This window comes from Hyperolius riggenbachi, chromosome 10, assembly GCF_040937935.1.
Source record: "Hyperolius riggenbachi isolate aHypRig1 chromosome 10, aHypRig1.pri, whole genome shotgun sequence".
NCBI classification, from domain to species: Eukaryota; Metazoa; Chordata; class Amphibia; order Anura; family Hyperoliidae; genus Hyperolius; species Hyperolius riggenbachi.
The window spans coordinates 275,327,003-275,337,806 of NC_090655.1; the positions used below are offsets into that span (position 1 = coordinate 275,327,003).

The following is a 10,804-nucleotide window of genomic DNA, read 5'->3' on the forward strand; positions in this document are numbered from 1 at the left end:
TCGCTATTGGGAAAAGCATTTGCAGAATCAGAATAACTATTTAATTAATGATGCCTCATCTATTATATATTACTAATTGCCCATTCTATATGCAGTAGCACTTTTTTGTTTTGCACAATCTTTTTAGATACATATATTTTTATATTGCCACTGCAGTGCATCAGTGGGTGTGATTGGTGTGTGCCAGTTTGTGTGCTTGAGTGCATAATATTAGTATTTTATTTTGACATGTCTTGTTGCATGTCCAATTATGAGCTAATTAGCTATTCTGTAATTTACATTTGCCCTATGGGAAGATATTCAAGCTTTAGCAGTTGCAATATTGCTTACATTTGAATATAGTCAGATATTGAACAATTCGAGTGAGTAACTTAAAGAGACACTGAGGCGAAAAAAAAAAATATGATATAATACAATACAATAACATTTCTATAGCGCTTTTCTCCAATAGGACTCAAACCGCTTAGGCTCTCTCAGATTCAGTAATTCGTAGTAGGATGAAGTATTCACACAGCAAAATGATTTGTATGTGAAGTACAGCTAAGAAATAAAACATTAGGAGCTGAGGCATAAGTCTAATATTGTTTCCAGTACAGGAAGAGGTAAGAAACTCCAGTTGTTATCTATGCAAAAGAGCCATTGAGCTCCATGACTTTCAAAGTCGCAGAGAGCTCTGTCTTCTGAAGCTTGTTATTTTCATTTTTTTCAGCAGAGAAGGGCTCAATAGTTCACTGGGCTGCTCTGTAAAATCATTTAGAATGCTGAGTAGTGTGTAAACTGCAAATATTAGAGAATGGTGCAATGTTATAGAAAACACTATATACCTGAAAATAAAAATATGAGAATACTTTCTTTGCTACTAATGTTCTAGTAGTTATCCGTACTACACAGCCAATGTATTATATCCTAATTTTTTTTATCTGCTTCAGTGTCTCTTTGATGTTGGTTTTATTGTGCGATTCGTTGTAATAATAAATTGGATAGCAATAGAATCCTAAGAGCTATTTGGGTATTTTAATTACCTATTTATCTCTTCGTGTCACCTCAGTTAAGGGACTTCAACGCTTTACAAACCAATACACTGAGCAGCATGAGAGAGTCCTCGGGATTCTGGGTAAATATGCTGCCATGTGCATCTAGCAAGAATCATTGTAAGAGGACACTTATGTCCCAGATATTTCCCACACTCAGCACATGAATAGGGCTTCTCACCAGTGTGAGATCTCTCATGGCTGATAAGGTATGATCTATGTAAAAAAACATTTCCCACACTCAGCAAATGAATAGGGCTTCTCACCAATGTGACATCTCATGTGTGACAAGATTTGATTTTTGCCCAAAACATTTCCCACACTCAGCACATGAATAGGGCTTCTCACCAGTGTGAGATCTCTCATGTGTGACAAGATCTGATTTCTGTGCAAAACATTTCCCACACAGCACATGAATAGGGCTTCTCACCAGTGTGAGATCTCTCATGTGTGACAAGATCTGATTTCTGTGCAAAACATTTCCCACACTCAGCACATGAATAGGGCTTCTCACCAGTGTGAGATCTCTCATGGCTGATAAGGTATGATGTATGTAAAAAAAACAATTCCCACACTCTGCACACGAATAGGGCTTCTCACCAATGTGACATCTCTCATGTGTGACAATATTTGATTTGTGCCCCAAACATTTCCCACACTCAGCATATGAATAGGGCTTCTCACCAGTGTGAGATCTCTCATGTGTGAGAAGGTTTAATTTCTGTGCAAAACATTTCTCACACTCCGAACATGAAAAGGGCTTTTTGCCAGTGTGAGATCTCTCATGTTTGAAAAGTTGTGATTTCTGTACTAAACATTTCCGACACTCAGTACATGAATAGGATTTCTCACCAGTGTGTATTACCTTATGTAAAACAAGCTCTGATTTCTGTGCAAAACATTTCCAACACTCAAAACACGAATAGGGCTACTTCTCACTAGTGTGAGATCTCTCATGTGTGACAAGATGTGATTTGTGTGCAAAACATTTCCCACACTCAGCACAAGAATAGGGCTTCTCACCCGTGTGAGATCTCTTATGTCTGAAAAGATTTGATTTACACGCAAAACATTTCCCACACTCAGCACATGAATAGGGCTTTACACCAGTGTGAGATCTCTCATGTGAGACAAGACTTGATTTATAAACAAAACATTTCCCACACTCAGCACATGAATAGGGCTTCTCACCAGTGTGAGATCTCTCATGTCTGAGAAGATATGATTTCCCTAAAAAACATTTCCCACACTCAGTACATGAATAAGGTTTTACACCAGTGTGAGATCTCTCATGGCGGACAAGTTGTGATTTCTGAGTAAAACATTTCTCACACTCAGCACATGAATAGGGCTTCTCACCAGTGTGAGATCTCTCATGTGATAAAAGGCTTCCTTTATGCCCAAAACATTTCCCACACTCTGCACATGAATAGGGCTTCTCACCAGTGTGAATTCTCTCATGTTTGACAAGCTCTGATTTCCATACAAAACATTTCCCACACTCAGCACATGAATAGGGCCTCTCACCAGTGTGAGATCTCTCATGTATGACAAGAGCTGATTTCCAAACAAAACATTTCCCACACATGGAACAGGAATAAGACCCTCCAGCAGGGGGAGAGCTGTGCTGGGTATGAGGCCCCTCAGGGTTAGACAGGTGAGGGAAGTCTGGAGGAATATTTGGGGTCACCAGGATATCTGCAGGAGACTCTTGTCCAGTGACATCATGATCCGTTGTACAGTCTGTGGATACAGAGAGACAAGTCTCTGAGAGGTTCCTGATGTCGGGACTCCGCCCTGCAAATAGAGAAACATCATCACTTCCTGTTAGAGAGTTCTGAGGGGAGGAACAATTATCATTAGGGATGAAAGGAAAGAGGATGGTTGGCACTGCTGTACAACTTCCTTTATTTGGCAATGTGCAGACAAGTAGGCTGTGTGTTACATCATCACCTCACAGTCCATAAGAAGAGACTAAACACGTACCGGTGCGGGGGTGGATAATGGTGGGTGCTGGTTGCTGGGAGCCTGACGGCAGTTTCACACACAAGCGCTTCTTCGGAGGCTATGACAAGGGGGCGGGGCTATATCTGCTCTAGTTGGAGAAAGTGCGTTACTGTAATAGTAACCTGCAATCCAAGATTACAGTGCGGGGAGGTCAGGGAGAGCGAGGCCAAACAACACAGCCACTATTCCTTTTTTTCGTTATAAAATGTTTTATTGTTTTTATAACAAAATTAAACATAACATTGCTTTAGTTATTGGCTGTTATATAACACACATGATTGTATATCTATTAACTTGTGCATGTAACATAATAATGGAGAGAATCATTCATATATATATAGCTACATGGTGCACCATAACTGCTGCTCAGTTTGGACAGAAACTTGAGCTGGTGTTTACAGAACCTCATCGGTAACCAGCCAGTGTAATGTCTGGGAGAAATTCTTCCAACGGATCCAGAGGGTCTTTATGCCCCCCGTTGGGCATTTCTATAGTCCGCTGCACATACGTTAAAGTGGTGATAGTCCATTCGGATTTCTTATCCATTAATATATTTTTATAAGTCTATGATGACAATAGCAATGACGATAATAGCTTATATAGAATGTAACCTTATATTCCTGATACAGTATCAAGTATATTATCGAGTGTGATTGTAGTAAGTGGGTAACTGATTACTATATCAACCATAGAGTAGTCAAAACATAGGAAGAAAGAACCAAACTTTAAACTCAAACCAGATTATATTGTTGGGGAAATTATGGATGGGACAATGGATGGTACCATATATTGTGCGGGAATGTATACTGGACAGCTCACAGATTTCATATATTCCTGAAGGCATGGAAAGGCATGATGTTTACCTAGCATTATTGCCACAATGTTGGGATATTATAATTATCATTATTGAAGCCTAATCTAGCTCTTATTTTATTTTCCATCCATAAATTAAGTTTAGTATTGGAGATTGCTTGATGTATACGCAAGTTTAGTATTGGAGATTGCTTGATGTATACGCAAGTTTAGTATTGGAGATTGCTTGATGTATACGCAAGTTTAGTATTGGAGATTGCTTGATGTATACGCAAGTTTAGTATTGGAGATTGCTTGATGTATACGCAAGTTTAGTATTGGAGATTGCTTGATGTATACGCAAGTTTAGTATTGGAGATTGCTTGATGTATACGCAAGTTTAGTATTGGAGATTGCTTGATGTATACGCAAGTTTAGTATTGGAGATTGCTTGATGTATACGCAAGTTTAGTATTGGAGATTGCTTGATGTATACGCAAGTTTAGTATTGGAGATTGCTTGATGTATACGCAAGTTTAGTATTGGAGATTGCTTGATGTATACGCAAGTTTAGCATTGGAGATTGCTTGATGTATACGCAAGTTTAGTATTGGAGATTGCTTGATGTATACGCAAGTTTAGTATTGGAGATTGCTTGATGTATACGCAAGTTTAGTATTGGAGATTGCTTGATGTATACGCAAGTTTAGTATTGGAGATTGCTTGATGTATACGCAAGTTTAGTATTGGAGATTGCTTGATGTATACGCAAGTTTAGTATTGGAGATTGCTTGATGTATACGCAAGTTTAGTATTGGAGATTGCTTGATGTATACGCAAGTTTAGTATTGGAGATTGCTTGATGTATACGCAAGTTTAGTATTGGAGATTGCTTGATGTATACGCAAGTTTAGTATTGGAGATTGCTTGATGTATACGCAAGTTTAGTATTGGAGATTGCTTGATGTATACGCAAGTTTAGTATTGGAGATTGCTTGATGTATACGCAAGTTTAGTATTGGAGATTGCTTGATGTATACGCAAGTTTAGTATTGGAGATTGCTTGATGTATACGCAAGTTTAGCATTGGAGATTGCTTGATGTATACGCAAGTTTAGCATTGGAGATTGCTTGATGTATACGCAAGTTTAGCATTGGAGATTGCTTGATGTATACGCAAGTTTAGTATTGGAGATTGCTTGATGTATACGCAAGTTTAGTATTGGAGATTGCTTGATGTATACGCAAGTTTAGTATTGGAGATTGCTTGATGTATACGCAAGTTTAGTATTGGAGATTGCTTGATGTATACGCAAGTTTAGTATTGGAGATTGCTTGATGTATACGCAAGTTTAGTATTGGAGATTGCTTGATGTATACGCAAGTTTAGTATTGGAGATTGCTTGATGTATACGCAAGTTTAGTATTGGAGATTGCTTGATGTATACGCAAGTTTAGTATTGGAGATTGCTTGATGTATACGCAAGTTTAGTATTGGAGATTGCTTGATGTATACGCAAGTTTAGTATTGGAGATTGCTTGATGTATACACAAGTTTAGTATTGGAGATTGCTTGATGTATACGCAAGTTTAGTATTGGAGATTGCTTGATGTATACGCAAGTTTAGTATTGGAGATTGCTTGATGTATACGCAAGTTTAGTATTGGAGATTGCTTGATGTATACGCAAGTTTAGTATTGGAGATTGCTTAATGTATACGCAAGTTTAGTATTGGAGATTGCTTGATGTATACGCAAGTTTAGTATTGGAGATTGCTTGATGTATACGCAAGTTTAGTATTGGAGATTGCTTGATGTATACGCAAGTTTAGTATTGGAGATTGCTTAATGTATACACAAGTTTAGTATTGGAGATTGCTTGATATATACGCAAGTTTAGTATTGGAGATTGCTTGATGTATACGCAAGTTTAGTATTGGAGATTGCTTGATGTATACGCAAGTTTAGTATTGGAGATTGCTTAATGTATACGCAAGTTTAGTATTGGAGATTGCTTGATGTATACGCAAGTTTAGTATTGGAGATTGCTTGAGGTATACGCAAGTTTAGTATTGGAGATTGCTTAATGTATACGCAAGTTTAGTATTGGAGATTGCTTAATGTATACGCAAGTTTAGTATTGGAGATTGCTTGATATATACGCAAGTTTAGTATTAGAGATTGCTTGATGTATACGCAAGTTTAGTATTGGAGATTGCTTGATGTATACGCAAGTTTAGTATTGGAGATTGCTTGATGTATACGCAAGTTTAGTATTGGAGATTGCTTGATGTATACGCAAGTTTAGTATTGGAGATTGCTTGATGTATACGCAAGTTTAGTATTGGAGATTGCTTGATGTATACGCAAGTTTAGTATTGGAGATTGCTTAATGTATACGCAAGTTTAGTATTGGAGATTGCTTGATGTATACGCAAGTTTAGTATTGGAGATTGCTTGATGTATACGCAAGTTTAGTATTGGAGATTGCTTGATGTATACGCAAGGTAGATTTCCAGTTCGTTGTGATCAGGTGTAGTGTACTTAAGATCAGGTGACGTATGATAGGGCGAACTTTAGGGGGTAGCTCTATGGCGTCCACAAGTAATAGAGCTAACTTAGGATGTAACTGGAAGTCTGGGATCAGGGTCCTTCTTATCTGGGATTCTACTCTGGCCCACAATTGGGACGGCCGCTATTCCTAATGGAATTACAAGTCCTGCTGCAGCAGCTAATTATACAAGCCACTAACATAATATTCCATGATGAATATAGGTCAGGCCATGCGGAGCAGAGAATCTGGCTGACCTCGTCCACATATACAACAAGGACTGCCTGATTAGGGGAAGCTGGGGTTAGGAAGGTTTAACAGTTATTTAAAACTTTAACTTTATTTTAATTTATAAAGAAACAGGGAGATTGGCCATTAGAGGATGGGCAACAGTGACATTCAAGGAGAACTGGGGAGGAGATTGTGTCTCAGAAGTTCAGCAGAATAGGTGCCGTATCTATTCCTGACTCCCTCACTTCAATTCAACAGTTACTAATTACATGCTATAAAACACAATGGCCACAATTCACTAAGGAAGATGGGCACATACAGCCCCACCCCCTGCTGCCAGGACAAATAAAGCAAGCCTGGGCAGGACAGCAGAAGGAAAGAGAGACTGTGCGTTTTTGTGCCTGCACTTCGTGTGAATATTTCTTTGTGTGTGTGTGTATATATACTGTATAATCCAAGGGAGGGCAGCAGCTCCAGAAATAATATTCCAATGGTGGAAGGTGTACACACAAGTGGGGGTGCCTAGTTCCCCGCAGTATAAACAAAAGTCCAGAGAATTGCAGCACACAAGCTCTAATTTATTAAGCAACTGATAAAGCTTACAGCAGCAATAAACAGCAAACGTTTGCTTTATCTGTTTCAATTCTCTGGAATATACAGTATTATATATATATATATATATATATATATATATATATATATATATATATATATATATATATATATATATATATACATATATACATACACACACACATATATACACACAGTATATTCACTCAGTGCCTCTCTCCCTCCCTCTCTGTCTATGACAATGAGCATGTTTACTCCGCTTCCTTGGTTGCCCATGGCGAGGCCTATTCTGCGTGGAACCTGTTCTGTTAAATCTCTGTATGGCCTTGGCCACCGTGCTGCAGCTCAGTGTCAGAGTGTTGGCAATCTTCTTATAGCCTAGGCCATCTTTATGTGGAGCAACAATTCTTTTTTTGAGTTCCCCAGAGTTCTCTGCCATGAGGAGCCATGCTGAGCTTCCAGTGACCAGTATGAGGGAGTGTGAGAGCGATAACACCAAATGTACCACACCTGCTCCCCATTCACACCTGAGACCTTGTAACACCAACCAGTCACATGACCTCAGGGAGGGAAAGGGCCTGAACCAATTCCCTTCCTCTGCTAAGCTCTCTCCTAGGACATCATTTTCATGTTCTGCTTAAAGTAACTTCTCAACACTCTGCAAATGAAAAAGTACTTTTGTTGCTTAAAAGGCCGTTTATTGATAAGATATGAAAACTTAGGGAAAAAGTGGATTGGATTGGGTCCTGAAATGTCTAATTGAGTAGAATTTTGACATTTGTCACTTAGGGGTGTCCTCACTTTTGTTGCCAGCAGTTTAGACATTAATGGCTGTGTGTTGAGTTATGTTGGTGGGACAGAAAATTTACACCGTTATACAAGCTGTACACTGACTGCTTTACATTGCATCAAAGGGGTAGATTCATGAAACTGTGGTAATATTACCGCACATACTGAGAGGAAGATGATCTATACTGTGCCCAGCAGGGACATATTTGTTAGTCAGTTTAATAAGGCTATTGAACATACAATGTTTATAACTCACCAATTCTCATCCCTGCAATAATGTATTCCTCCTTAGATGCTCTCCTCACGTCCCCCTCCTCCATAGATTGCTGATCACTCCTCACATACGCCTCTTCTTCCTCTTTACTTGTCCCCATCATGTCACCCTCCTCCATACACTGCTGATCACTCCTCACATATGTCTCTTCTTCTTCCTCTTTACTTGTCCCCATCATGTCACCCTCCTCCATAGACTGCTGATCACTCCTCACATACATCTCTTCTTCTTCCTCTTTAACCACAGCACTTACATGTATCAGTTCTCCACCCTAATCACACAAAATAAGAAGCACTTTATAATGTGAATACAGATAACAGCAGAGACAACAGGAAACAATGTCACACAGTTTGGGGTCTCTAATGACACTCAGTTTCACCCACCTGACAATCCCACGAATAAAGAGGACCTGTACATCTCTCTGGTGGGTTTCTGTTACTGGATACATCTATAGGAAACACACACAATGACTGAATACACTGTCTCTATTTATTTATCAGATGATGGGGGATGTAGGTGGACAATCCTGGGAATAAAGAGGACCTGTACACCTCTCTGGTGGGATTCCATTACTGGATCCATCTGTAGGAAACACACACGATGACTGAATACTATGGGCTCAATAAACTAACTGGTACTACATTAAAAAGTAAAAATGACAGACTAGTGAGGTAAATTACTGGCTTGTGCAGTGAATACCTAAAAAAAATGTAAATTCACTAATATTAGAGCATTCAGTATTTTTTAAGAACTGGCTGGACCTGTCAATAACTAGAAATCAGCATGTGGTAAAACTGACAGACAAGGGAGAAAGCCAATAGCAAGAGCCACCTGGTCCTGCTACTCACCTCATTTGATCAGATGCATTACCGGGTGGGTTATCAGAAAGATAAACAAGATGCAACAGCAGAAGACATTTAAAGAGGCTTCCCTGTATCCCTTTAGACATGCAGATCTATATACTGGTACACAGAAGAGGGCCCTTTAGTGGCATGCATACACATCTAAAGGGATGCAGGAAGCCCTTTACTCTCTAGTAAGCTGTCACACAGGAATGGGTTATGCAGACACGTGTAGGAGAGAACCTTGGCTAGCTGCAGAGACCTGTTCCACAGCTGTGAGACTTCTGCATTACCGAGCAGGTTTTACTGAACTGAAGCAACAGTCTTCAGTAAATTACCTATTACCGCAGGTGTGACAATCTTAGTGAACTAGGGAAGAAAAAGTCTAAAATACAGAATTATTTTACTAAGGTTTTTTTTTTTTTGCTAATCAGCCCTTAGTGAATTGAGGACATTGTCTGTTTGTGTTTATCAGATGAGGGGGATCTATGAGGACCCCAAGCACTGCTTCCTCCATTACAAGTAATAAAGAATCTCCTCTTACCCGGTGATGTGAGGGGCGGCTGATTCTCCATCATGGTTTCCTTGTAGAGTTCCTGGTGTCCTTCTATATACTGCCACTCCTGCATGGAGAAACTGACGGTGACATCCTGACATCTCATAGGAACCTGACACACACAATAATACAGTCACCACTCGGACACACGCCTTACTGTTACTGGATAATGTACCATAATTCCCAGCACCGCTCACCTCTCCTGTCAGCAGCTCCATCATCTTCCTGGTGATTTCCAGAATCTTCTGCTTGTTGTGTCCCTCAGATATCAGGGAGTGAGGTGGGGGCACCGTGATGGTCACATGATCACCAGACTTCACTGGAGGAAAACTCTGTATGAAAAGACCAAACATTAATGTCACATGACTGTCCAAGAATTCTCTTCAGCTCTCCTGTCAGGTGTGTTTTAGTAATAGAGTGGTGTCATGTGACAATACTCCTCACCTCTCCAGCCAGCAGACAGATGATCTCCAGGGTGAGGTTGAATATCCTCTCGGTCATGTGACTCTGGTCCTCCTCCATCCTCAGTGATGTGGTCATGTGATCCATACAGGATGCTGCTGCCTTTATATAGATAATAAATGGAGAATAATCTAGGCTGTACGGCTGTCAGTGGTGAAACTACCGATACAGGATCCCCCTCCCCCCAACACTCCCCATTGCTGTCACTTGTGAGTGGTGGGGCCATGCAGAGTATTGCAGGAAAGCATAATAAGCTGGTTTATAGCTACCTGTGCACTATACTCACAGCATGCTGCAGTCCTGTCCTCCCTCTGCCGCCTCTCCAGCTGGCCTCCTCTCCTCACATCCCCCTCCCACTGTTACCATTCCTGTGATGTTACAGCAGTGCTGGTAGTGGTAGATGGATGAGGATATGAGGACAGGCAGATACTGAGGCATCCCCCTCCCACTGTTACCATTCCTGTGATGTTACAGCAGTGTTGGTAGTGGTAGATGGATGAGGATATGAGGAGAGGCAGAGACTGAGGCTAATGGGAGCAGAGGACTGGAGCACACAGTAACAGCTAGCTATAAACCAATGTAATCCTTCCTGTTACTACTCTGCATGGAGGTGGGGAAGGGAGCCATACTGGAATGTGGGCATGGCTAAACTGGGGGAGAAATGGCATTACTGGGGTGGGGGACATTACATACTGG

The 10,804-nt window shown here is 40.3% G+C and overlaps 1 protein-coding gene across 1 annotated transcript; it reads right to left on the reverse strand.

Annotated features, from left to right (window-relative positions):
• Positions 1 to 1,681: 1,681 nt before the first annotated feature.
• Positions 1,682 to 10,186, reverse strand: LOC137537220 (oocyte zinc finger protein XlCOF6.1-like). The gene is made up of 6 exons (XM_068259320.1): positions 10,091 to 10,186; positions 9,635 to 9,758; positions 8,632 to 8,696; positions 8,432 to 8,519; positions 2,722 to 2,774; positions 1,682 to 2,619 (listed from the first exon to the last, which is right to left on the reverse strand). Exons 1-6 carry the CDS (start codon positions 10,184 to 10,186, stop codon positions 1,960 to 1,962), a joined length of 1,086 nt encoding a protein of 361 aa, XP_068115421.1. The 3' UTR covers positions 1,682 to 1,959.
• Between the last annotated feature and the right edge of the window lie 618 nt (positions 10,187 to 10,804).